This window comes from Podarcis melisellensis, assembly GCF_964234715.1.
Source record: "Podarcis melisellensis genome assembly, chromosome: 15".
Classification (NCBI taxonomy): Eukaryota; Metazoa; Chordata; class Lepidosauria; order Squamata; family Lacertidae; genus Podarcis; species Podarcis melisellensis.
In genome coordinates this window covers 33,770,138-33,797,556 of record NC_138532.1, presented here as the reverse complement: position 1 = coordinate 33,797,556, position 27,419 = coordinate 33,770,138, and the positions used below count along the sequence as shown (strand labels likewise).

Here is a 27,419-nt window from a genome sequence, read left to right as displayed (position 1 = left end):
GTGGCTGATAAAGGATATACCCTTGATGCCAGCATTTGGAGTCAACCGTTCATTTGCTCCAGCAATGTGGGGTGGGAAAAATTACTGCTTTATTCTTCTGTAGAAAAGGTTCTGTTTTATAAGTTCATTGGTAACAACACGTGGGTACCAACTGCAAATACAGTATCTCTCACATCTTATTTTCAAAAGATTTGTATTTTCATACCTATTCTCTGCATTACAAGAATTCTGCACAGCTAAAATGGAACCTGAAACAGAAAAATGCACAACTGAAAAATGATCATATTTTCTGAGCAAAGAAAGCTCAAACAATTGTTTCTAAAAATCTGGGACTTTTCCAGACAGACAAGGGAATGTGGAGGAGACACAGAAAAACACACATTTTTAATTTGAAGCACCAACACTTTTTCTTGCCAGTACAATACAAACCTAAACGTACTTACAAAGTCCCACAGCACTTCATGGGACACTTCTATGTAAACATGCATTAGATTGAGATGCAAATGAAATGGGGTGGGAAGCTTTGCGGATTTGGGAGATCTATGCTACCTAACAGTAAAATATGAAATTTTGGAAGGCAACAAGGATATCCGCAGGCAACTAGGCTGTTTACTTTGGCAGTAAGGTACTAGTTCAAATGGCTCAGATGCCGGGAAGTTGGACTTGTGAGTTGCAACCACTATCCATAGCATACTTTGTAAATGAACAGCATGTGAAACTGCACTCTCCTAGCCTCTCAAAATAGTTTTGAATGTTGCATGAAAATCATGTCACTTTAATAGAGGTGCTGGGGGACAGTGGGGATGATACCTGGATTCCCTGCATTTACTTAGGTCTGTGAAATCTGGGCCACTTTCTTTCTGAGGCCAACACATCAAGCCTGCAAATGTAATAATGAACTACCCTTTTCATTTTGCTCTAAACACCTTTTTGTGAACCCACCCCCAAACCCCTCTATAGGTCAAAAACATTCTTAAAACAATTCTGAAAGTCTAGATTAGAACCAAAGAGGATTGGAAATTAGAGGATTTTTCAAAAACTAGGTGATTCAGGATTTGCTTCATAGATTGCAGAAGGCAGGGCTTAGATCAGGAAGACCTAGGCTGAAATTTCCACAGAGGCCACTAAGGTCTCTTGGGAACATCACATTTATGAAGTAATTAATGTACACTTTTTGAAAGCAATGCAGGATACAGGTGTGATAAATAAATCACCAATATAGCAAAATTAGCACTAGAAGTAGAATACTTTCTAAGATGGAGGACACTGGCCTGGACATACTTGCATGCTATTCTGAAGGAAACAACACTTGATCAAGACTTCTGTACAACTACAATAATTAAATTTGCAGGAAGTAACAGACTTTAAAAGGTGGCAATACATCTGCAAGCCACACACATACACATATCCCAAGTGTCAATCTAAAAATTCTAAGTAACATCAGGGATTAGATCCCAAGTCTCCAAGAGCAAGTACTGCAGCTACTTGCTGCAACAAATTGACTATCTGGGGAAGAAAAGGAATTACAGGGGGAAATCTCTCTCCATCTGTAGTTTGAACAGTGGAGAATTTAGGTAACATACATGAAAATATCAAGAAGTTGTGGGTTACAGTCCAACTCCTCTAAAAGGGATAATCAAATAATTTCTTTTAAAACAGATTTATGTTTAAGTATAGGTTTCAGGAACAAAGTGTATGAGAGTGGGGATTAGTGTTCCCCAGCATCACAAGCAGTGTTTACTCAAAATATGCTTCCTTTATCATTATATGGAGTGGGGGCGGGGCGGGTTGCAAGCTGTGAGAAGATTCAAGGCCTTTTCTTACATGAGAAATGGGGAAGAGGGGAACACAGAAAGGAGAAAACAGAACAAAGGACTTCTAATAAGGTCAAAGCAGAAAGGATATTGTATTTAAAGCAAGTCCTTTGGCCCACTGAATACATGTGATGATGAAAAACATCCAGCCATACTCAAATAATGCAGTACTCCCATTTCATTTGCCAATTAGGAACTGTGGGGGAAGAGGAGAAGTTACTTCTTCTTGAAAAAACAATATGAAAAGATAAAAACCCCACACAAAGAGTGGGAATAAAATGTCTGAAGGAGCAACACAAAAAGCTGGGGAACAATCAGAAGTTACTGTGGAAGCAGAGGTGTATATTTAGACAACTTCTTTCCCACTTTCAACACACAGGCTACAAGGATTATTTTGGTGAGTAGGGGTAGACAGCTTTATCCTAAATAAAGCAGTAACAGGAGGATATATATGGAGATCCCCATTAGGAAATTCTGCAGTGGGAAGCTACAGGTGAAAAAAAAATCCCCATATTTATCATTCCGCCAAGCATATAGACTCTGGGCAGTGGGAGAAGATAACTAAAAGGTTCCACTTTGCATAGCAGGAAGAAGAAAAGAAGCGTACTTACATCCCCATTAGAAATATTGGAGGCGGGGAGAGAAGAGATAACAGACTAAGACTACAATCCTATTACACTCTTGGGAGTAAGACCCACTGAACAGAGTGGAGACTTATTTCTGAAGAAACATGTGTAAGATCAGGCTGCAATCTTAAGCATACCTGACTATCACACAAACATTTGGCACATTCATTTTACCAACTTTTGGCTAATGTACACAAGGTCACTGAAAAGTTAAAGGAACACTTTACCATCTAAAGACAACTGGACTCGTAGGAACTATGGGAAGGGAATTTTTGTTTATCATCTCTTTGAACAATATGTAGGCAAATTTCCTACCACTGATGTGGTGTGAGGAGAAAAGCTTCAGCTAAATAAGAAAAACAGTGTACTACAGGACACAGATGGGGGGGAAGGAGTAGATAACAAATAATGGAGAAAGTATTTTAAAGAAAATATATCTGCACTATTTCAATTATTAAATATGTATCGTACTTTTTGACAGGAATTCTCCCAAAGGGGCTCACAGCATTCCTTTTTTATTTTTATGCCAGGCTCTGTGCCAAAATTTAAGACAAGCCCACCAAAAACTTTGAAAACATTGTGTGTGTGTCTATCTCTATCTATCTATATATAATACATTAACTTGTGTGGGAAGATTCTTTTGGGAGGAGAGAAAGAACAAAAATAGCCTTCCTTCCAGAAATAGAACTTTATTTTAAAAGGCAATTAACAAAGAAAAAAGGGGAGGCTTCCTTCAGATTTGGGAGGATAGTTGGGGAGAAAAGTTGTTGTTCTGGCCACTATGATTTGGTGCTAAGGGTGGGGGTAGGGTAGAAAACAGATACACATATGGAAACAAATATGCTGGGAGCACCACAATGTAGCAACCAGAGTGGAATCAAGATTACAACAAAAACAATACAGTACAGGGGCTCCACACCCACCCACTGTAATTCACCAATGAAGTCTACACACAAATAAACACAATAATGTTTGGTAGGGGAAAGAGAAATAAATTCAGCAAACAATAATAATGAAATTTAATTCTTCCCCACCCACCCTTTATTCTTCCTGGTAGATTCACTATGGAAGCTGTTCCCTTGTACCAAGGGAATAAAGATGTGCATATAGAGAAGAAAGCTCAATTTGATTATTGCATTTTTAAATTATTATCAACACATTGAATGAAAACCCTCCACCTAGAAATAGGATAAGAAAGGCCTTCCCCACATATGGAATGGATGGAGAGTATGACAATAAAACTATTTCCCCCCCTTCCTACTGCCCCGCCATTCCCTATATGGGAAAAGGGCTCATTAGCCCATTCGTGAGGCAGGTAGAGAGTTTGAGGAGAAAATGCTATTATTTTACTATCATTTTAGGAATAATTATTTAGTTATCATTCTTGTGCATCACCCACCTCATAGTGGAAGGATAAGCAAATTTTCAGGGAGGCATCTCAACAACAACTACTCAGGCCTCAGAAAAAAAAGGGGGGCTGAGAAAGCCTTGCCACCATCATGTAGACTTGGCAGCAGGGTGTGTGTGAAGAGGAAAACAGTACAGTGGTACTTTGGTTCCCGAACGGCTTAGTTGTCGAACAAATCGGCTCCCAAACGCCACAAACCTGGAAGGAAGTGTTCCAGTTTGCAAACGCTTTTCGGAAGCCAAATGTTCGATGCGGCTTCCGATTGAGTGCAGGAAGCTCCTGCAGCCAATCAAAAGCTGCGCCTTGGTTTTTGAATGGTTTTGGGAGTTGAATGGACTCCCGGAACGGATTAAGTTTGAGAACCACTGTACCACTGTAATTTATTTTCCACACTGCCTGGTATGTTCTGGTACACATGTATACATGTATTTCCTCCTCTTTCTTTCTATGACAGGTTGCAGTTCTGAATGCTGTCCCGGGTTATTTATAGGAAGGGCAGTAAACAAATATCTTCGATAAAATTGTCAAACCTCTTAAAAGTTGGATTGCATCAGGAGGATGAATAGATGCTAATTTATGAATAGATGTTAATTTGTTCTGTGAACTGCTCTGAGACCTCTGGGTATAGGGCGGTGTAGAAACTCAATTAATAATAATAATAATAATAATACACCCACAGAGAAGACAAGGCTGGCCTGCAATTGCCCAACCAGCACCACGGATAGCTCCCAGTGAGGAATCTGCTCTCGACCTTTTCAAGCTCCTGCTCTCAGGCTACCCCTCTCAGGCTCCACCCCCTTGTGACTAACTCTACTCTCTTAAAGGGCCAACCCTCTGGCCAGACAAGGAGCACTTCTTGATTCCCTAGCCTCAGGCATGCTGCTCTCTCTGCCAGCTGGAATGATGAGGTTCATGAGTAGTTCAGGCTCTGGCCCTACATACCCATGTTCCTCACCCTCAGTTGTCCTCCTCAGCGATAAAGCTGCTAGCACATTTGCAAAGCTTAAGCAGGGTCAGGTATGGTTTCAAATTGGGCAGGGGACTGACATTCCTGCACTGAAGGGAAGTTGGACTAGAGGACCTTCAGGGTCCCTTCCAATTCTACAATTCTGAGTCTGTGATCACTAGCAGGAGGCTCATAGCCCTGCACCTGGTCTGACTCCTTAGCTTGAAAGTCTGCAGCCTCCGACTCACAAGTCCCCAGAGTCAAGACTTGTGGGTCAGAGGCTGCAGACTTTCAAGCTAAGGAGCCCAAGCCCAGTCGCCACACTGCCCGCCCCATCCCACACGAGGACTGCCTTAGCCTAATTTCCAAAGTGGAAACAAACCTCTGGCATTGTTACTGGGGAAAACTGGCTAAGGAAGGCCTTCCCAGATAACTGGGAGGGAAAAGAAATTTTATAATTATTTCTCCATACTCCTCCGCCCCCACAAAAAAAACTATCCACTGTGGCCTTCCTCAGTTGGCTTTCCAAACATACATGCAAATACAGACTAAGAATGTTATTTTCCCATGGATATTTTTTTGGGGGGATGGGGAAAATGAGTGCAAGGAAAAAGAAATTATTTCTACTCGGACTATCTCAAATTCTCTGTGAGATGGGAGAGTAGGCAAGAAAACTTTCCTTGTCAACTTTTCAAAGTGAAAGTATTATTATTTATTACTATTATTAACTAAAACATTACTCCTTACACTACTAGGAAGTGGTGGGTTGAGTCTCTATTAGTTTTTTAACAAAAAGAGAGGCTCAAGTCACCTTCCTATCAACAATAACTACAAAAACAGAGGCTATATTTTCCCCACCCTACAGAAAAATAGGTAACAAAAGTATTTACTCCCTCTATGAAGAGTGGAGGAAGTGTGAGGATAAATTATTATTGTTAATAATAACAGAGGCTCAGGGTTGTAGCCAATATTAGCTTGGCTCAGAGTAGACACATTGAAATTAATGGACATGACTAACTTAGGCCTAATTTCCATGGATCTACTCTGAGTAACCCTCAGTTTCCCCTTAAGAAACAGGGTAAATCCCTCTCCTCTAAAGAATTGAGGGGAGGAGGCTGTAAAGAAATACTAACATGAAGTGAATGTTGTTATTGTTGATGATGATAATAATAATAATTGTGTAATAATAGGCTGCTTCAGGGTGGCACTTGGAGAGGCTATTTTCTGTGGCACCCCCTAAGTTGCAGCATTCCCTCATACACTGGGTCCCACCCTATTCATATGATTGTAATTTGTTTTCAACTGTTTTGATATTTTATTTCAAATTGTTGTGGGACCTTAGGTCAAAGGGTGGATAATAATAATAATAATAATAATAATAATAATAATAATAATATCATCATCATCAACAACAACAACAATAAAGGTTCAATCCTAATATTAATGGTTCGGTCCACCCCACCCCCTCAATGGAAAAGTGGGGGGAGTATAATAAGAATTTTTCATTTAAGTGCCTAACAATAACGACACGTCCCCCAACCACCTTTCCTTCCCACTCTGGAAAAACTAGAAGTCTTTCCTCTCCCCCACAATGGGTTGGGGAGAAAGAATAAAAGTGTGAGGAATTTTTTTTATTAATAAACACCAACACCACCAACTCAATCTTTCCCCGTTGTTCCCCTCCCCCCCAAAAAAATTAGTTCAGGAAGGGCTTCTTCTCACCCACAACAGAAACCGGGAGACCGGGGAATAAGTACTATAGTAGTGAATGGAGAAATTATAAAGTTAGTAAGAATAGCAACAACAATAGAGCCTCTGTCTTCCTCCTGCCCCACTGGAAACATTTGGTCCTCCTGTTTCCCATAATAGATAATGGGAGGAGAAAGGGTTAAGAAATTCTTAAATACGTTCCTAATAACATCAACAACCTACTTATTTTGCACTGGGGGGAGGGATGGCTCAGGGAGTTCTTGTTGCTGTTGCCTCCCATGGGAAAAGAAGGGAGAAAAAAGGTGCAAAGATATATTTTTTTAATGAAGTTTCTTATGAAAGCAACAACAGTCATAAAACCTCAACCTTCTTCCCTCTCCCACATCCAAAAAAATAGGGCCAGGGGATCCTTCTCAACGTCCCCCAATGGAAAATAGGAGCAAAAAATGGGAAAGTGTAAGGAGAAAATGTTAATTAGGTTCCCAATAACAAGGGCTCAGTGTGGTTCCCTCTTCCTCTGCCCAACACCCTGGAGGAAAAAATTGGCCCCCACTCTCCAAAATATAAAAAGGACATTTTAAGATCAAGTTCCTAAATATTGTAACAATAATAGTGTCCCAACCCTGCCCCCCCCAAAATGGAAAATGGGAGGAAAAGGAAGAGGAAAAGGGTGGTGATATTTTTTTTAATTAAGTTTGTAACAATTATGAAGCCCCAACCTCCCTTCCTTTCCAGGGCCACAAAAGGAAAATGGAAGGAAAGGGAAGAGGAAAAGTGCGCACAAACACGATGGAAAATTGGGGGGTAAGAGAGAGAGCGAAGGAAAAGTGCCAGAACATTATTATTATTTATGAAACTTGTATACCGCCCTTCACCCCAAGAAGGGCGGCTTACAACAGAATAAAAACACCCAATGAAAATACCCAATGAAACATGTTCAATCAAGTTCCCAACAACAACAACAACAACAATACCCCTCCCCCCCCCTTCGCACGCAAAAAACAAATAAGAAAAAAATGGAAAAAAGTGTGGGGGTAGGGGAAATAAATATTAAAATATAAACCCCAAGAACAAACAATAGCTCCCTTCCCCCTCGGAAAAAAAACACCAAAAATAGAAATTTCCTCCTCCACATGACGGGGGGGTGGGTAGGTTAATAGGCATTTATAGATAAGAGATAGAGAGAGATATAGCGATAGGCCGAGGCCTCCCCTCCCCCACCTTCCTCCTCTCGCCCCTCCCCCCTCCTGCTCCTTCCCCTCCCCCACTCACTCGTCGCCGCTGAGGAGAATCGGGAGAGAGAGAGAAGAAAGAGAAGCGTCGGATGGCGAAATTAAATAAATATTTTTTGTAAAAAAAAAAAAACCGTCCCTGCACTTCTGCCGCCTGCGGAAAAGCTCGGGATTACCGCCCTCCCCCTTTGTGGAGAAGTCCCCCCCCCGCCGCGTTTACCGCCTCACCCACCCTCAAGTCTCGGGGCGGCGCGCGGGCCCTGCGCTCAACGGCTCACCCTGAACCCAGAACCGGAGGAGGAGGAGGAGGGGGAGGAGAGCGAAGACCTCGAATCTCTCTCTCTTTTTTTTTCCCTTTTCCCCCTCACCCGTTCTCGGGGAAGGGAGGCGCTTCTGCGCATGCCCCGCCGCCGCATGGCGGCCTTGGGCCATGTAGTTCTCCCGAGGCGCCTCCGAGCGGCTTGGATTCGGCGGGAAGACTACGCCTCCCAGGAAGCACCGCGCCGAGCAGCGAGGGGCTGCGTTGGCCTCTTTTTTTTTAAGGGCCGGAGAGAGTCGATCAACGAGGACCTGGGAAAAGGGGGGAGGGAGAAACAACATGGCTGTGCAGGGCCCAGGCGGCGTTGCTTTCCAGCAGCTCCTTGCACTTGGGAAGGATTTTTTTAAAAAATAAAATAAAAGTAATAGTAATGATAATTGCAAAAAAATTATAATGGGATTGTAAGTCACTGCATTCTTTTCTTTAGATGGACAGCACAAAACAAAAACACAACCTGAATTGCTGTGTGTGTGTAATGCACTGGCACAAAAAAATAAATCCCGCCCTCTTTTCCCGTGCACAATGAGGGAATCTTGCTGCAGAGGCAGGAGGCTTGGCGAGATCAGGCCGTTTCTTCTTCGTCCTCCATTGAGGGTGCGCCCTGGCAAGGCGAGATGCGCGGCTTTGTTTAGCCTGGTTTAAACCTTGTCCGGGGATTGTTTAATGCCTTTAAAATGCCCTGGCATTAATTTATACAAAAAGAACAAAACAAAAAAAAGCATTTTAAAGATGTTGCCCGAACATTTCCTAGCCAAAGTGTTGAGGTCTAGAAACATTTTAAATGCATATAAAATATTACGTTGCTTATTCTATTCTTTTTTTAAAAAATCGCAATATGTGCACGACACTATAATTTTTGGGATTAGTATTGCAACTTTTCATGGTTTCCCTCTGATAATCTGAACATAGGATTATACCCAGGGAAGTACTATTCAGAGGCAACCCATTTAAATAAATGGACACAAGTTGATTTCAAGGAGTCAAAACTATGACTAATACTGGATACAGCCTATAGTTTTAATAAATGCATAATACTCATTGATACGGTTAAGTGTTTTGTCTTACACTCTGCTGCATAATCAACAATAATGTGAAATATTTATATAGACAATGTTAAGAGAGGGAAATCCAAAAATTACTGTTACTATTCTGTAACAACAAAGAGAAAACATTTTAAGGATAGTGAGGGCAATATTTACATATACATATACAGTACTGTAGAGATGTCCTATTTTGCTTAGTGATGAGAAATGGAAATACAGTACCACCTTTGCAAGATTTCCTTGCCTGTATTGCACAAGGTTTTCTATTCAGAAGAAAAGAAGGCTTAGAGTGTACAGTACAGTGAAGCTTACTCCCTGGTAAACAAGATTAGGGTTTCACCTTGACTGCACAATCCTATCTATACACATATCTACTCAAAAGTAAGTCCTCAGTGGGGCTTATTCACAGGATGAGTGGGCAGAGAAGCTGGAGAATTTCAATTAAAAATGAAGCGGAAATTGGTGCAGTTTGCATGTTATGTCAGGAACATAAATCAGTCAAGCAAATGCAATTGATATTCACATCATTGTTGTCCACAGATATAATGCTTAATTAAACTGCTTTTTTCACATGGCGTTGATGGTTCCTTTACATTGAAATTAATGTCAGCAATGTAAGTTCCATAAATAGTTACGCAAGTCACATTAAATAGCAAACAGGGAGATGGATAACTAGTATTTGGAAGAAACTGACCTGCAGCAGAATGTAAACAGTACCGATTGCAATGAATACACTTCACAATGGAAATTACTCCCTTCTTACATCCTGTGAATAAGTCCCACTGGGCTCAGCTGTGCTTACTAGTGTGTACTAGTGTGTACTAGTGTGTACTAGTGTGTAAGTGTGTACTATTGTACTGTTGTTGACAATCGTCTGTCTCGCAAGAGGCGTACAAGACACCATCCAACCATCTTAGGAACTCCAGTCCAGAATTGTGCTACTCCTTAGCCTTTTCTTTTCCTGAAGATGTCCTGCAAGGCAGTGGAGGTTTAGGATCAGAGTTTTCCTTCTCCTAGATGGGTTGCCTTCTCAGGTTGACAAGCCCCATCTGCCCCTCACTTACCTCTATAGCACATGCAGAAACCGCCTTCTTGCCCATTGAACCCACTATTAGTCTCGTCCATTCAATCTGCCGCATGCAGGGGAAGTCCCTAACTCACTGAGGGTTTAAGACCCATCACCAGCTAGACTCACCTGATTTAGCCAGCCAGCCAAAGCCGTTTTCTGCTGTTGCAGTGCTGACATCTAGGAGCCACTGGTGAGAACTGAGTGCAGGGTGGGCAGCAATGATGGATAAACTAACCCAGAAGGAGCAGGACGTGTCCCCACTCTCAGTGGTACTATCCCTCCTCTAATACCACATATACACTTAAAGGTAAAGGTAAAGGTACCCCTGCCCGTACGGGCCAGTCTTGACAGACTCTGGGGTTGTGCGCCCATCTCACTTAAGAGGCCAGGGGCCAGCGCTGTCCGGAGACACTTCCGGGTCACGTGGCCAGCGTGACATCGCTGCTCTGGCGAGCCAGAGCCGCACACGGAAACGCCGTTTACCTTCCCGCTGGTAAGCGGTCCCTATTTATCTACTTGCACCCGGAGGTGCTTTCGAACTGCTAGGTTGGCAGGCGCTGGGACCGAGCAGCGGGAGCGCACCCCGCAGCAGGGATTCGAACCGCCGACCTTTCGATCAGCAAGTCCTAGGTGCTGAGGCTTTAACCCACAGCGCCACCTGCGTCCCTCATATACACTTACTGTATTGTAAATGTTGCAGTGGATAGAGAGAAGTTTTTTTCTCCCTCATAAGACTGGAACTCGTAGGCATCTAAAGAAGCTGGAAGATTTGGGACAGATAAAATAAAGTACCGGTACTTCTTTTTTAATGTATTGTACTTTTAAAGTTTGGGACACGGGTGGCGCTGTGGGTTAAACAACAGAGCCTAGGACTTGCTGATCAGAAGGTTGGCGGTTCGAATCCCCGTGACGGGGTGAGCTCCCGTTGCTCGGTCCCTGCTGCTGCCAACCTGGCAGTTCGAAAGCACGTCAAAGTGCAAGTAGATAAATAGGGACCGCTCCGGCGGGAAGGTAAACGGCATTTCCGTGCACTGCTCTGGTTCGCCAGAAGCAGCCTAGTCATGCTGGCCACATGACCCAGAAGCTGTACGCCGGCTCCCTCGGCCAATAAAGCGAGATGAGCCCCGCAACCCCAGAGTCGGCCACAACTAGACCTAATGGTCAGGGGTCCCTTTACCTTTACCTTTACTTTTCAAGTTTATACATTTCACTAATTTTACACATTTCACTAATTTTACAATCGATGACATTTCAAACCTTGACTCCCCCCTCTTTCTGCGGTTCCTTAAATTTGTTTTTAATACCTTCTACATATCTAAGTTAACTTACTTTGCTCACTTATTTGTCTTCTTTAAATATATACTCTTATGAAACTGCAGGTTATTACAATAACCCTGCTAATGTTATGTTCATAATTTATCTGTAAATATTCAATAAACCATTTCCATTCATATATATATATGTATATGTATATGTATATATTGTTAGATTGATTTCTTCCCCTAAGTTTCGCCATTTCTGCATATTCCATAAGGTTTTTTTGTATCCATTCTTCCTTTGCCGGGACTTCTGCTTCTTTCCACTTCTTCACACAGTTGTCAAACTATGGATCTCACTTCAGCAAGAAGCAGGCGTGGGCCCCATCTTGGATTGGACTGTTTTATGGAAGATAAGGCTTCTCAGTGGCAATTAGCCACAATAGGTATGGCTCTGCCTCCACAATCAGAGGCAGCAATGCTTCTGAATCCCAGTTGCTTGAAGCCGCGACATGGCGGGAGGTGGGGAGAGTGCTTTTGTGTTTGGGTGCTGCTTGAAGGTTTCCCACAGGGATCTGGTTGGCCACCGTGAGAACAGGATGATGGAGTAGATGGGTCTCCTTTGGCCTGATCCAGCAGGCTCTTCTTGGCTTCCTAACCCCTGTTGCATGTGCATATAATGCATTAGGAATAGCTCAGTTGGTAGAGCGTGAGTCTCTTCATCTCAAGGACATGGGTTCAAGCCCCATTTTGAGTAAAAGATTGCTGCATTGCAAGGGGTTGGACTAGATGGCCCTTGGGGTCCCATCCAACTCTACAATTCCATGAGTACAAAGGCACCAACTGGTGCACTTTATAGCATTCTCCCCAGTGTGCCAGGGTGAAGCGCTCACCGTATCTGAGCAAACGCCTCTTCCTGGCTATTGAAAAGGTCTCATGGCCAGGATTTGGGAGCAGAGTAGAAATGAAACATCCAACATATATATGGTGGCGAGAAAAAGCTAAGTAGGAACTATGAGCCTCTGCACATGGGCATGTAAAGAGTACACCTCCTTTGCGGAACCTCTGTAATAAGATGGTCTCGCAATACAATAGAGCCCATCAGGTCTAGCTATCTCCTTAGAGAAGGTTAAAAAAAAGTATGGTATTATTTTTCATTTGTTTCACTTGCTTATTTCCCCCCACATTTTATGATTCCTAATAATGATGACTGCTGATTAATAATTCTGGGTTACATATTGATATTTTTTGGCTTCATTTCATTTACATTCCTAAGGATTTGGGTTGTGAGTGACAATAACTTTATGAGCTTTCAAGGAGTCAGTGAACTCAGAATTTTTTCCATATTATGTACATTATGTGGTCATCCAAACGTGAGAGGGATGTAGCAGTAGACTTGGGGCGTGGGTAGGCAAACTAAGACCCGGGGGCTGGATGCGGCCCAATCGCCTTCTCAGTCTGGCCCGCGGATGGTCCAGGAATCAGCGTGTTTTTACATGAGTAGAATGGTCCTTTTCTTTAAAATGCATCTCTGGGTTCAGCCCCTGCTGAAAAAGCTTGCTGACCCCTGGAGCCTGCCACCATCTGCACCTGTTTGAAGTCCCATGTGGTGAGTATTGGAAATTGCAGGTGGGCACCTAGGCTGACTCTGCCCACCCAAACTGGCCATTGGCTCCTCCTGAACAGGGTGGACTATAAATGGGCTTCCAGTTCCATTTGCCATTTGCTGGAGCAACAAACTCTTGAGCTCTGACAGGTTCCTGCAGCTTCAATTATACTTTGATCCTACCGTCCAGCTCGCCTCCTCCTTAGTCCTTTGGTTTTCCTACAGCTCCTGACCCTGTGTCCATCTCTGGCTACTGCCCACTGCCTGGCCCTGACACCAGGGTGCCATTTTCATGAGAACTAGGCTCCTTCCGACCTGTAAAGGAGAGATCTGTGCCCTGTGTGCTGCTCAAGATAGATACATGTTTTTAATTTCTTTTTGCTTTTAACTGTTTATAGTTTTACTGTTCAGTTTTGTGTTTTTATATTGCTCTCAACCACAGTGATGTATCTTTAGAATATCTATTCATGACTGCTAGCTCAGTCGGCAGAGTGTGAGACCCTTAAATATCACGGTTTGAGCCCCAGCATGGGGCAAAAGATTCCTGCATTTTACACAGCGGTATATACATATTTTTGTAAACAGAATACAGAGCTGTAGCTAATGCTAGCCCTACTCAGAGTGAAATTAATGTGGCATGGCTAATGTATGTTAAATACTTCTGATTGGCGATTTCCAACGAAGGTTTGCACACAGCAGGACCACTGAAATAATGGAACCAAGTTCGTTATGCCTATTGTTTTCAATGGGTCTGTTCTGAGCAGGACTTACAAAGGATACAATTGAGTAGGACTGTGGTGTAGCAGTTAAGAGTGCTGGACTAGGACCTAGGAGACCAGGGTTCAAATCCCCACTCAGCCATGAAGCCCACTGAGTGACTTTTGAGGCCATTTGCTAGCTCTCAGCCTAACCTACAGCACAGGGATGTCGTGCGGTTAAAACTGAGAAAGGGAGAAGTTTGGATGCCACCATGAGCTGCTTGGAGGGAGAAGCGTGTAAAATGGGATGTAAACGGAATAATAAAGGTAAAGGTAAAAGGACCCCTGACCATTAGGTCCAGTCGTGGCTGACTCTGGGGTTGTGGCTCTCATCTCGCTTTATTGGCCGATGGAGCCGGCGTACAGTTTCCGGGTCATGTGGCCAGCATGACTAAGCCACTTCTGGCGAACCAGAGCAGCGCACAGAAATGGCATTTACCTTCCCGCCAGAGTGGTACCTATTTATCTACGTGCACTTTGACTTGCTTTCAAACTGCTAGGTGGGCAGGAGCTGGTACCAAACAATGGGAGCTCACCCTGTTGCAGGGATTCGAACCACCGACCTTCTGATCGACAAGTCCTAGGCTCAGTGGTTTAACCCACAGCGCCACCCACGTCCCTAAATGGAATAATAAACACAAATAAATAAATAGGGCTGTATCCCACCAAGTTCTGCTGAAAAGTAAATTGATCCCTCACCCCACTGCAGTGGTGATTCTCAAGCTCTTGGCAAGATTGCAGATTCTGCTTACCCGCTTTCTCCAACACCTCAGCGCCGTCGCTTTCCAAGGAACGGTTTTAATCAAAGCTGTCATTCTTTAATTAAGCTCCATTGAGATGCCATCTGCTCGGGATACTCTTTCCCCCCTTCCTTTCTTAATAAACCCGTTTCATGTTTTGCCACTTCTAACAAGGATTGTGATTGAATTTGGAGCGTGCAAGCATGTGCAACGTGAACAAATAAACTGGCAAACTCCTTCAAAAGTTGTAAAAGGATGCGTGGAAGGGGGTTGGAAGAATTGCAGCTCCCGTCTCTTAATTGCAATGAAGCAAAAAGTCCCTTCTGCATATAATTATGTTATATACAGAAGCTTTGCGTGGAAAGCAGGAGACAAGTGAAAAGATGGATGATTGTGGGAAACAGCAAGAATTAGCAGCAGAGGGAAAACAGTAATAAAGCAATCATGCGATTCTCTTGCAATTTGGCAGAGAGAGAGAGAGAAAGAGAGAGAGATATTCCTTATGAAAGCCTTCCATAGAATGCAAGCCTGACTACATATGAGCAACACTTGTGATCATCTGGGGCACCAGCGATGCAAGACTTGGTTTAGGAGAAAGGCCTAACATCCGCTGTGATATCACCAAAGGCGCCAAGTTCCGCACAGCATTGCAGGGGTTTGTTGCATGTGTGTGATGTCACACATGCAACACGTGTACCGTCACACATGTTGGGAGGAGGCCATGAGGCCTGGGGAGCTGCCACCACCACGGGCAGGCCCAATGAGGCCCTCTGCCACCATGCCTCGGCCCAGTGTAACTGAAGGAGCGTCTCCACCCCCATTGTTCAGCTATGAGGACCTTCTGGCGGTTTCCTCTCTGCGAGATGTGAGGTTACAGGGACCAAGCAGAGGGCCTTCTCAGTAGTGGCGCCTTGACATCAGATGTCAAGGAAATAAACAACTGTCTGACTTTTAGAAGACATCTGAAGGCAACCCTGTATTGGGAAATTTTCAATGTGTAATATTTTACAATGTTTTATGTGCTGTAAGGCACCCTGGGGAGGCAGGTGGCGCTGTGGGTAAAACCTCAGTGCCTAGGACTTGCCGATCGTATGGTCGGCGGTTCAAATCCCTGCGGCGGGGTGAGCTCCCGTCTTTCGGTCCCAGCTCCTGCCCACCTAGCAGTTCGAAAGCACCACTAAGTGCAAGTAGTTAAATAGGTACTGCTTTATAGCGGGAAGGTAAACGGCGTTTCCGTGTGCTGTGCTGGTGCTGGCTTGCCAGAGCAGCTTTATCACGCTGGCCACGTGACCCGGAAGTGTCTCCGGACAGCGCTGGCCCCCGGCCTTTTGAGTGAGATGGGCACACAACCCTAGAGTCAGACACAACTGGCCTGTACGGGCAGGGGTACCTTTACCTTTAAGGCGCCCTGACGTGGCCTGGTACCAGGCATGGAGTCCTCTGAAGACGAACAAGACACCTCACAGGTTGAGGACCTTGAGGAGCAGGCAGAGCCCCCAAATCCAATGCTGAGGGGACCCCCAAGCTGCTACCTGATGAAACACCCTGAAATTGTCAGAGGAGGAGAAGTCCTCAAGAGACCAAGCCTAAAAGTTTGGGGTCCAGGCCAAAGAATGGCAACACAGTATTGTTGACTATGACAGACACAAGAGTCTTTGTAAGGAATCTCTTCACGACCAGCAGCTGTGCTTAGGAGGTGGTTTAGGAGGCCGCAGTAGATAAGACCTCTCTCTTGAGCCTTCTAGTTGTTTAGTCTTCAACTCCTTGGATGTGCTTCTAGTTCACTGTCTCGGATTGACCTTGGACTGTTCCCTGAACTTGTTTCTGGTTCACCTTTTGGACCTAAGCTGATTATTTGTGCTTGACCTCGGCTTGTTGGGGCTATGCTCTCTTGGGTGTTTGGTCAACGGCTTGACCCTCCTTGGACAGACCCCCTGGAGCTTGTGACATTCAGCTGCTTCCATCACCTGCACCTCCATGGACCAAAAACTAGGCCAAGTGATGCTTAACAGGCCCTACAGACCCTCTTTGGTGTTAAGACCAGCAGGTGGGGACTCTCAGAAGCTCAAAGGTGGTGGTAGCCCAGGAGACAACATTATCTGCGGCAGTCCTAAAGTTGTAGAATTCCCTCCTCACACCTGGCACCTTCATTGTACAGCTTTCATATGCTGAAGACACACTTTGTTTGCCTTGGCCCAGGGGTAGTCAACCTTTTTACGGGGGGGGGGGGGCGGAGGGCTGGCTGCCTCAGGCACCACAGGGGGGGGGGTGACAAGATGGCCCGCTGGCCCCCCCAGTTGTAGAGCAACCGAGGGCGCGCACACAGTTAGTATGGGCGCGCTCACGTGGCATCTGTCCCTTTACCTTTACCTTACTAGTGCAAGGGAAATTTGTTTTAAATCAAATCATTTTTAATACTATATTTTATATTACCCACCCCAGGACCCTCTGGTGAAAGGCTGTGTAATAAATATAATAGTAAGAATTTGAGACCCAAATTGGCTTAGTGGGACTGGCCTGCTACCAGGTAGGGCTTCCAAGAACTGGCACCACATTCTACTGTTTTCAATGGGACTTCTTTCTCCGTAAGCATGCAGACGTGGTCAACAATAACTTTAAAACTTTTTTTTTTTTTTAAGAGCAAGGCAACACTTCCTTTTTTTTATTCAAAAAGGCCCTGGTGGCAGGAATATAGTGTAAAAATCATTGGAAAAACTAAAAGGCATCGATACATATTGGAATATACACTTTGTACAAAAAATTACACATCGTCAGAGATTTCTTTTGTGTGTGTGTGTGTGTGTGTGTGTGTGTGTGTGTGTTTGTGTGTTATATAATCTGAGGTTCCAATTCAGTGAATGAGGTCTCAATAATTCATCGGTCCTGGGATCTGAACGTTGAGACCTCCGTAGTCCAACATGTACATCGGCCATTGCTGGGGGAAAAAGCAAGAGATGGGAAAACTCATTAATATAATAATAATAATAATAATAATAATAAAAATTAAAAACACAAAAGGAAATTGCAACACTGCAAATATCGGGCTGCATCTGGGCCAAATGGGATGGTTACATTTGCACATACAGTAGTTGAATATTAACTCGGAAGAGCCAGTGAGCCTTGAACCTGCACGGTACCCCTTTCCTCCGGGTGTGACTGTCAGGAGGAGTTTGGAAGTTTTCACTTGCATTTCATGTTATTTTGTGATGTCCCAACCTGGACAAGCAGCAATGAGTCTTTAACTATGCTTAGCGGTTAGTAGCTAACTAAGGTTCATGGCAGCAGGTCAACCTTCAAACCATAGGTTATGAAGCTGGTTTGTTTTTGCTAATCGTATTTAAGATTAACCATAGTTTACAGTTTGGATTAACACACGAAACTGTGGTTAATCGAAGCTTCCAATCTCCTTGTAACCACACTGGGAAAGGAGAGCAGGGAGGACCTTGATCTCACAGCACTAAACCAGGGTTGAGAACCTTCATTAGCCCCCAAAACACATTCACCCTTGGCATGCCAGCTGGGGGCACAACCGAAAATTGGACATGACTTCCCACACTCTACAGACACAGCACACACATATACAGGATTAAAGTGTCCTACTATTGGTAGAAAAGAAGGAATTTCATGTCTTCTAAGCTACTGCCTGCTACTCATTGATTTTTAAGCAATTAAATTTTTTAAAGCATTTTTAAAAAGCACTATACCTGGTTAATTACAGTGTGCTTTTATTAAACACAAAGCCTTTTAATCAAATCGGCTAATGTACCACAATGAGTACATGGACTCAGCTACATTTGTAAACATAAAACGTTATAAATGTGTTATAACACTGTGGCACCAGGTGGTGCTGTAGAGCTGAAATCAGAACTCTATGAATTTTTCCACTGTGAACTTTAAAATGGTTTTTCTTCCAGAGCATTTTCAGAATGTTTTTTTATAGCTGTGTAGATGCAGCCCTCGTAACAGTGAACAAAGAACCCCCGAGGGATTCAAGGATCTCATAGGAAGCTAGCACTCTATAATGGGGCCTGTCTAGACCAAGGGTAGCTAATGTGGACCACGTCAAATTTGTTGGAGTACAACTCCCATCAGCCCCAGCCTGCTACACCAATGGCCAAAGATGTTGGAGATGCTGCCCAGTAATATCTGGAGGTTGGTTTCCCTGGGTCTAGGTGACATCTCAGGCCGGTTCACAGGCTAGAGCATGTGGAGAGGAGGGCAACCAAGATGACTAAGGGTCTGGAAACCAAGCCTGATGGGGAACAGTTGAGGGGTTGGAGATGTTTAGGCTGGAGAAGAGAAGACTGAGAGGTGGTATGAAGGCCATCTTCAAATATCTAAAGGGCCGTCCCGTGGAAGATGGAGCAAGCTTGTTTTCTGCTGCTCTGGAGGGGAGGAGATCCAGCCTAAACATCAGGAAGAACTTTCTGACACTAAGAACTGTTCAAAAGTGGAACCGACTCCCTCGGGAGGTGGTGGACTCTCCTTCCTTGGAAGATTTTAAGCAGAGGTTGGATGGCCATCTGTCATGGATGCTTTAGCTGAGATTCCTGCATTGCAGGGGGTTGGACTAGATGATGAAGAAGAGTTTGGATTTGATATCCCGCTTTATCACTACCCGAAGGAGTCTCAAAGCGGCAAACAATCTCCTTTCCCTTCCTTCCCTTCCTCCCCCACAACAAACACTCTGTGAGGTGAGTGGGGCTGAGAGACTTCACCCAGCAGCTGCATGTGGAGGAGCGGAGACACGAACCCGATTCACCAGATTACGAGTCTATTGCTCTTAACCACTACACCACACTGGCACTCAGACCCTTGGGGCCTCTTCCAACTCTACAATTCTGTGATTGTAAGTTAGCAATGCACATTATTTTCAATGGGTCTACTCTGAGCAGCACCAGCATTTGATAAAGCCCTTCATCTGAATCCTCTTTAGGGCAACACTGGGTCTTGAAAGCAGTGGATGTGCTGTGTGTTCAGTCATGGGAGGCCCGATCCACAGTCTGAGGTGGTGCAGTCCAGACACAGGCTGACCCTCCCCTTCAGCAAAAACAAGCCCCTTGGTGTATATTTACCACAAGTGAGATCTGGTTGGTGGATGACGTGGACTCCAGATTTGAAGAGGAGGAGGAAGATGATGATGAAGAGGAAGACACAGAATTCCCTTCCGAAATCCTCTTCCGCTTCCGTTTGGGAATGGTGCCATCGTTTTCTAGGGACATCCAAGGGGGATGTGAGTTCAAACGAGAACTGGAACACTCTTCCTGCTTCCCGCCCCACTTTTTGTCACAACACAATAAACACACCTTCAGTGCCCTAGCTGTGCGGAAACCACGAGCGCTGGGAAGGATTAAACAACACCCTCTCCCACTTCAAATCACATCCTCCCCCTGCTTGAAGTTTTAAGAGATTCTTCTGATCTTCTTACGAGCAAAGAGAGACTGTTTCGGGGTTGGGGTTGTTTGTTTTTCATCTTCCTTCCTCCTCGCTTTTCAACTTACCTGGCTGTTTGGCCTCAGATCCTAGGTCTGCAAAGGGCCTGCAGTGTAAAAATGAGAATAAAAATGAATGGATAAATTGAAAAATGCGGCATTTGCATAGTGAAAGATTGATGGCGATTCTTAAGAAAATGAAACAGACAAAGAAGAGTTTGGAAGCCCCTGTGAAAAGTCTACAATCTTGGAATCAAAACAAAGGAGGTGCCTTTATCTGTGCAGTCAGCGGTATGTCCATTGACTTATTCCCAGGGAAGTTATGTATAACAGAATGCGTAAGCTTCATATCCTTACAAGGACCACACCCCCGCAGGGCTCATCAGTCCAGGCTCAATAAGGGCACTCCTCCTCTCCTCCTGGTTTCCTATTCTCTCTCCCATCTCTTTCCTGCCCAGTGGGCTACTGTCAGAACCATAGAAGTGCAGAGTTGGAATTCACCCCCGAGGGTCATCTAGTCCAACCCCCTGAAATGCAGGAATCACAGCTAAATAATCCCAGACAAATCCCCTACCATTCCTCACACAGACCCTTGATCATGTTAGTCACCCTCATCTGCATACATTCCAGCTTAAATTGTGGTGCCCAGAACTGTACACAGGACCTCAGGTGTGTTCTGACAAAGGCAGAATAGAGCATTACTATTACTTCCTTTGATCTGGACACTATACTTCTGTTGATGCAGCCTAGAGTAGCATTGGGGGGGGGGGGTTTGCTGCTGCATCGCACTGTTGACTCATGTTAAGCTTGTGGTCCACTAAGACCCCCAGATCCTTTTCACATGTACTGAATGCTGAAGATGCACCTCTTTCACTTGGCCTTTGACCTTTGAGACAGGGGCGGAGGATGGGGTGTGTGGTGGGGGCGGTCCGCCCCAGGTGTCACCACTGAGGGGGGTGACAAAATGCCAGGCGGCACTCACTGCGGGGCCTGCAGTGCGCCCGAGCCACACGTCTCTCCTGGGAGTGACACAGTGGCTTGGGCGCCCGCAGGCTCCATGCTGCCCCAAACGGACCGCCCGCTGCCTCTCCCTCAGCTGTAGGGTACTTGAGTGGGAGGAGGCAAGCAGACTCCTCAGAGGCCCCACGGAGCGTCCTGCCTTGACTGGCCCCACCCCTGTGGGCTGCTGGCCCCGCCCTTGGGCGCAGGGCACGCGTGCCGCCCCAGGCGCCCGATTGGCTTGCTCCGCCGCTGCCTTGAGATGTCTATTTTTAGAGCCCATTCTTTTCTGGTGAGTGTAATTTGTTTTGAACTGTGGTTTTGTTTTGTTTCTGCTTGCCTTTCTTTATTTATGGAAAAAGTTTATACAGTGCTAACTCAGATTAAGTACTTAATTCGTTCCAGAGGTCCGTACTTAACCTGAAACTGTTCTTAACCTGAAACACCACTTTAGCTAATGGGGCCTCCTGCTGCTGCCACGCCGCCGGAGCACAATTTGTGTTCTCATCCTGAAGCAAAGTTCTTAACCTGAAGCACTATTTCTGGGTTAGCGGAGTCTGTAACCTGAAGCGTATGTAACCTGATGTGTATGTAACCCGCAGTACCACTGTATACCACTTCTTTTTAAAATAATACAAAGATATAATAAAACAATTCAATACAAATTAGCAGTTGTTATTTTGAATGGTTTAAAGCTGTTTGTAATGTTTTGTGATCTGCCAGGGAATGGAGCAATCTTTCAGATATTTGGGGCCTAAGTTATTTAGAGCTTTAAACACCAGTGTGAGTACTTGAACTGGGCCCAGGAATGAACTGGCAATCATTTGCTATTATGTTATTAGTGAATCATAGAATTGGAAGGGACCCTGAGGATCATCTAGTCCAACCCCCTGTAATGCAGGAATATGCAGCTGTCCCATAAGGGAACTGAACCTGCGACCTTGGTATTATCAACACCACGCCCTAACCAACTGATACAATACAAGCGATACAATACTTCTTCTTTCTTGGCTAGCCATTGTTTTTGAACTACCATATTTAGACTGTTTCTTATCGTGAACTGCTTTGACCCCAGGTGCTGTAGAGGAAAATGCGGTGATTAAATGAATTGACCTGTGTTTGTATGTTCTGATAAGTTCACTTGCAGCAATTCTGACGCAATTAAACCAACAAAGCAGTTCTGGTTTCAGGCCAGCAGAGGCCGCTGCGACATTACATATCCAACAGAAGCCCTCAGAGGTGTGAGGTGGGAACTGGGGCGCCCTTACTGGAGCTGGTTGGTAACCGCCATCCGGATACGATCTCTGGCTTTGAGGATCTTCTCCAGCCGGTGGATGTCGTAGGTGTTGGGGTTTCGGAAGGGAATGTCGTCCGGCAGGCCAGTTACTTCGATGGCGTCCGGAGTGTCCCTGATCAACTTGTATGGCACCAGGACGGGTCGGTTCAGGCCCAGAGCTTCTCCTGAAACAACAGCAGAGGAATATAGCGGGATGCAAAAGGCCCAAGATGGCAAACCCTGCCACATCTCACAGCGGAAACGAAACAGGCCTGGTCCCCATCCTGTTTGCGGTTTCCAAAACCTCCCTGGAAAAAGCTGGTCCTAAACTGTAACTGCAAACTATGCGTAAAAGTTTGGCTACTGCCCATTCTCTCTCATGAACTGGGCAGAAGGAGGCAGCAAGCAGACTTGGAAGTACCAGAGAGATATGCATGGTGTACAGTGGTACCTCGGGTTACAGATGCTTCAGGTTACAGACGCCGCTAACCCAGAAATAGTACCTTGGGTTTAGAACTTTGCTTCAGGATGAGAACAGAAATCGTGCGGTGGTGGTGTAGCGGCAGCGGGAGGCCCCATTAGCTAAAGTGGTGCTTCAGGTTAAGAACAGTTTCAGGTTAAGAACGGACCTTCGGAACGAATTAAGTACTTAACCCAAGGTACCACTGTACTATTTCTGGGTTAGCGGAGCCTGTAACCTGAAGCGTCTGTAACCCAAGGTACCACTGTACACCATGCATATCTCTCTGCTACTTCCAAGTCTGCTTCCTGCCTCCTTCTGCCCAGTTCATGAGAGAGAAGGAATTAAGTTCTCAATCTGAGGTACCACCGTATTGTTTGTCTCGAGTGACAATGGAGTGTGCCACCCAGGGGTGAAGTCAACCCCCTGTAGAATCCCAGTGTCTGCTGTAGCGGCAGAGACCACTAACTCATAACTGCTGCCTCCTGTGTTGTTTTCGCTGCGTTAGATGCATCAGACTGACCTCCCTGGGGAGCAAGGCAACCTGGGCTGCCCAGACAACAGGACCACCTCACCCCCCTATCGACCTCACTGAGGTGATCCCAAGGAAAGAAGAGCAATACGTTTGGCACCAGCTTGGCTGCAGGAGTTGCCAGAAGGAGGCGTACAAGGTTGTCTTAAAGACTTAGCCTTTCTCCTTCTAAAGATGTCCCGCAAGGCAGCAGGCAGTATGGAGTTTTCCTCAGGGTTTACTCCTGAAGCCTTCCTCACAAATAACTCCAGCACTTGCTGGAGTTTAGGAGGCCAAATTACACAAGGCCTCCTTCTCGAGCCTTCCTATTGCTGGAGACATCACAGGCCTCTGCCTCTTTGCCTCGCTGAGATGCACTCTGCCCGCCTTCCCTGTGATTCCGAAATTATCCGCCTCTTCCCACAGGAACCAACCCAGAACCTGCAGTCGTCCACTGAGGCCCTCCTCCATGGGGTAGGAAGACGGCCTTTTCAGTGGTGGCCCCCTGCTTATAGAATGCTTTCCCAGGGAGGTTCTCCTGGAGCCATCATTACATATTCACTGGGCACCAGGCAAAAACTTTTTTTTTCCTGACTGCCAGTGCCACCACGGCAGATTTAGTGTTGCTCGCAGAGCAAGGCAACCCACCATATTTTTCGTTGAAGAGCTCCTTCACTTGCTCTCGGAGAATCACCTTCTCGCCCAAGCGGTTGGCGTCGTCCTCGTCTGTGGAGACAGGAAACAGGGAGCTGTAACCTTGGGAGCTCTTCCTCCCACCCATCCGGTTGCTGACATAACCCACTGAATGGGACAGGTAGTTTGCCTCTGCCTGGTTTATTTTATCTCGTTACGTTAATTGCCCGCCTTTCCTCCAAGGAACTCAAGGTGGCGTACGCATGTCTTCCTATTTTATCCCCAAAACAACCTTGCGAGGTGGGCTAGGCTGAGGGTGACTGGCCCTCGTGACTTTCATGGCTGAGTGGGGATTCGAACTCTGGTCTCCCACGTCCTAGTCCGACACTCTAACCACTACAGTGCACTGGCTAATTGTCTAGCATGTGTGTAGAAGCTGCATCAAGGCTTCAATGTGAGGAGTGGGAAGCGTTTTGCCCTTTGCTCCCAACCGGAATTGGGCAGTGCCAAGGCCAAAATTCGGCCCCCTCCCCGCCTTTTGCCTCCCATTCTGCTCAATTCACTACGTCATAGTTGCGAAGCCCTGGGCTCGGATGAAGGGTAGCATATAAATTTAACAAACAAATTAAAAAATTGCAAGCCAGTTTGAAGGTGTGGGTCATCTCATGTCAGGCCATTTGGTGCTTGAAGAGTATGGCAGATACAGATCTGGTCCTCTAGGACAGTGTTTCCCAACCTTGTGCCTCCAGATGTTTTTGGCCTACGACTCCCATCATCCCTAGCTAGCAAGACCAGTGGTCAGGGATGATGGGAATTGTAGTTCAAAAACAGCTGGAGGCACAAGGTTGGGAAACACTGCTCTAGGGACCCAACCTCCATCTGGTGCCTTTCAGACGTTTTGGACTACAACTCCCATCAGCCCTAGCCAGCACAGCTTTGCCGGGAGTCATGGGAGTTGTAGTCCAAAGCACCCAGAAGGGCACTAGATTGGGGGGGGGGGAGAGATGATCTATGGCCTGTTTCCACTCAGGTCTGCAGCTCTTCATGCTATCGGGGTGGAAGGATGTCCTGAAGGATTTAGAAGGATCCGGAGGAAAGGGGCTCGGCCTCCCCTTCACTCTTTGAGCTTCACGCCACTTATGCTCAGTTTGGCAGACGTGGGTGTGTTGATGGTAGCAGACAAAGAAAGGAAACTCTGGACTGAAACACGCGGTTGGGTATTTTGCTCGGTTTGAAACAGCACAGGAAGCTGCCTCACACTGAGCAGCTCTTAACTGCTGTTGGACTACAATTCCCATAATGCCTGACTGCTGGCAATGCTTGATGGGAATTGCAGTACAGTGCCACCTGGAGGGCTGCAGGTTCCCTGCACCTGCCTCAGGCAGTGAATATTGGGTGAAATGCAAGGACAGAGGAGTCTGGACCGTTTTTATCCGAAACCTTGGCTTTTGGCACAGCTGCTCAAGCCCCTCATGACAGCAGAGGCAGGCTTCAAAAAGACAGCTATGCAGGCTGCACAAGACTTTCCCCAGCTATGGTGCGTCCCCAGCTGCGCACCACCAATGGGGGAAATGGCACGGCCACCAGTGTGCTTCAGGAGTCGCTGGTGTGCTTCAGAAGGTGCCATTGCGCACCAGGGGCTGACTGCTCCCCTTCCATCATTGAGACTCATAGTGGTGGGCAAGGTCACAAAAATCCCATCATCCTGGAAGCACCCTAGGGTGCTCATGCAGCCTTTGTCACCGGTTGTGTTCATCTTGAGGACACAAGAAGTGCCAGCGGGCAGTATGTGAGTATGATCTCCTGTTTCAACAAAACTCAAGTCCAAAGTACCTAAAGGACCATCTGATTCCTTATGCTCAGCGTCGATCACTGAGATCCTTTGATGGCCACTCCCTGAGGTTCCTCACACCCCTGGGGTTTGGTCAGTCTTTACTAGAGGCCTCCAAGCCTTTAATGCGGCAGTCTGTGCCCTGTGGAACTCCCTGCCACTAGAGGCTCGGCGGGAATTATCCCTGCCTTCCTTCAGGTGTTTCCTATAAACTGTTACTCAGTGCTTTGCAAGGTGACTTTCTGTTTTTTGCCAGCCGGAATTTACTGCTCTTTTTATTTATCTCACTGTAATTCTGTATGCTGTATTTTTTATGGAAGTGCTATCTATAAATAGTTCAAAAAAGTAAACAAACCTCCTCCTTATTCTGCCCCAAAGACCTGCTCCGATGCCATCGCTGACAATTGCACTTAATGAGAGATATAAAACGCAGAGAAGTTGTACTGCACCGTTTATGAAATTCACGGCTACTGCAGAACGCCTCAGTAAGCTCCTTCAACCTGGGAGTAACGTCCTCTCTAGCTAACCTAAGAACATAAGGAGAACTCAGCAGGATCAGACCAGATCCCCCGATGGAATAGCTATGAACAGGTCATGAGAGCCATAGACTTATCATGCAGTGGCTGCTTCCCAGCAATTGCTCTTCAAGGGCACGCTGCCACTAATCCTGATGGCTATTTGTCATTGATAGTCTTATCCTTCTGCCTAATCTCCTTTTGAAAGCTGTCCAAGGATGAGGTCTTGTGGCAGCGAGTTCCACAGTTCACATGTAATGAAGCACTTCCTTTTTTCTGTCCTGAATATCCCAGCTCTCACCTCACCTTCTCTGTGGCAGCCCCTAAGTTGCGAAACTTCCCTCCCCACATGGTATTTTCGCAATACAGCTTTTAGAGAACGCTGAAGACACACCTGGCATTTTATACTTGAGGTGTACATTTTTAGGACCCATCTTATTTGTGTAATTTTAAGTTGTTTGAAAAAGTCTGTAATACAGTGGTACCTCGGGTTACACACGCTTCAAGTTACAGACTCCACTGAGAAATAGTGCTTCAGGTTAAGAAGTTTGCTTCAGGATGAGAACAGAAATCGTGCTCCGGCGGCGCGGCAGCAGCAGGAGGCCCCATTAGCTAAAGTGGTCTTCAGGTTAAGAACACTTTCAGGTTAAGAACGGACCTCCGAAACGAATTAAATACTTAACCCGAGGTACCACTGTACTGTGTTTTAATTGTTCTAAGCCGCTGTGGGATCTTTGGCTGAAGTCCAGGTATTATAATAATAATTAAAAAATTAATAATAATAATAATAATAATAATAATAATAATAATAATAATAATAATAATCTTGTCTATTTTTCGACAGTACAAAGTGTGTGCAACTCTTAAGATTGCATATTCTCACTTTAAGTGGGGGTAAGAGTCAACCTATAGATCTGCAATCTGATCTCTTGTGCCTGGTTAAATTTTAATTTTCAAAGCAGCCTCTGGGAGGGAAGCAATGAACCAGGGCTACATTCACACCACACATTTAAAGCACGATGATATGCCACTTTAAACAGCCATAGATTCCCCCCCCCCAAAAAAAAAGAATCCTGTGAGCTGTAGCTTCCTAAGGGTGCTGAGAATTGTTTGGAAGCGACCCCTCTTCCCCTCACAGAGCTACAGTTCCCAGCGTGGTTTTAACAGTCGATCGCGCTTCCTATGCAACTCTGGGAACTGTAGCTCTGCAAGTGGAACAGGGGTCTCCTAACTGC

General features: G+C 45.5%; 2 protein-coding genes across 17 annotated transcripts in view; both read right to left on the bottom strand.

The window, feature by feature from the left end:
• The window catches only part of GTF2I (general transcription factor IIi), a 55,111-nt gene extending 46,933 nt beyond the window's left edge, over positions 1-8,178 (bottom strand). For 7 of the 10 annotated variants that reach the window (XM_081890235.1, XM_081890238.1, XM_081890237.1 and 4 more), the window contains exon 1: positions 8,015-8,178. In XM_081890235.1, the coding sequence (XP_081746361.1) occupies positions 8,015-8,168 (154 nt within the window). In that variant the 5' untranslated portion in view covers positions 8,169-8,178. Of the gene's footprint in view, positions 1-205; positions 249-7,776; positions 7,796-7,968 lie in introns of those variants that run through there. The other 3 variants (XM_081890242.1, XM_081890243.1, XM_081890244.1) reach the window with 3 other exon arrangements.
• Positions 8,179-17,336: 9,158 nt separating this feature from the next.
• GTF2IRD1 (GTF2I repeat domain containing 1) overlaps positions 17,337-27,419 on the bottom strand; it is an 86,141-nt gene continuing 76,058 nt past the window's right edge. For all 7 annotated transcript variants that reach the window (XM_081890286.1, XM_081890287.1, XM_081890281.1 and 4 more), the window contains 5 exons: positions 23,854-23,931; positions 22,227-22,419; positions 20,029-20,066; positions 19,603-19,739; positions 17,337-17,462 (listed from right to left, as the gene is read on the bottom strand). In XM_081890286.1, the coding sequence (XP_081746412.1) occupies positions 17,394-17,462; positions 19,603-19,739; positions 20,029-20,066; positions 22,227-22,419; positions 23,854-23,931 (515 nt within the window). In that variant the 3' untranslated portion in view covers positions 17,337-17,393. The remainder of the gene's footprint in view (positions 17,463-19,602; positions 19,740-20,028; positions 20,067-22,226; positions 22,420-23,853; positions 23,932-27,419) is intronic.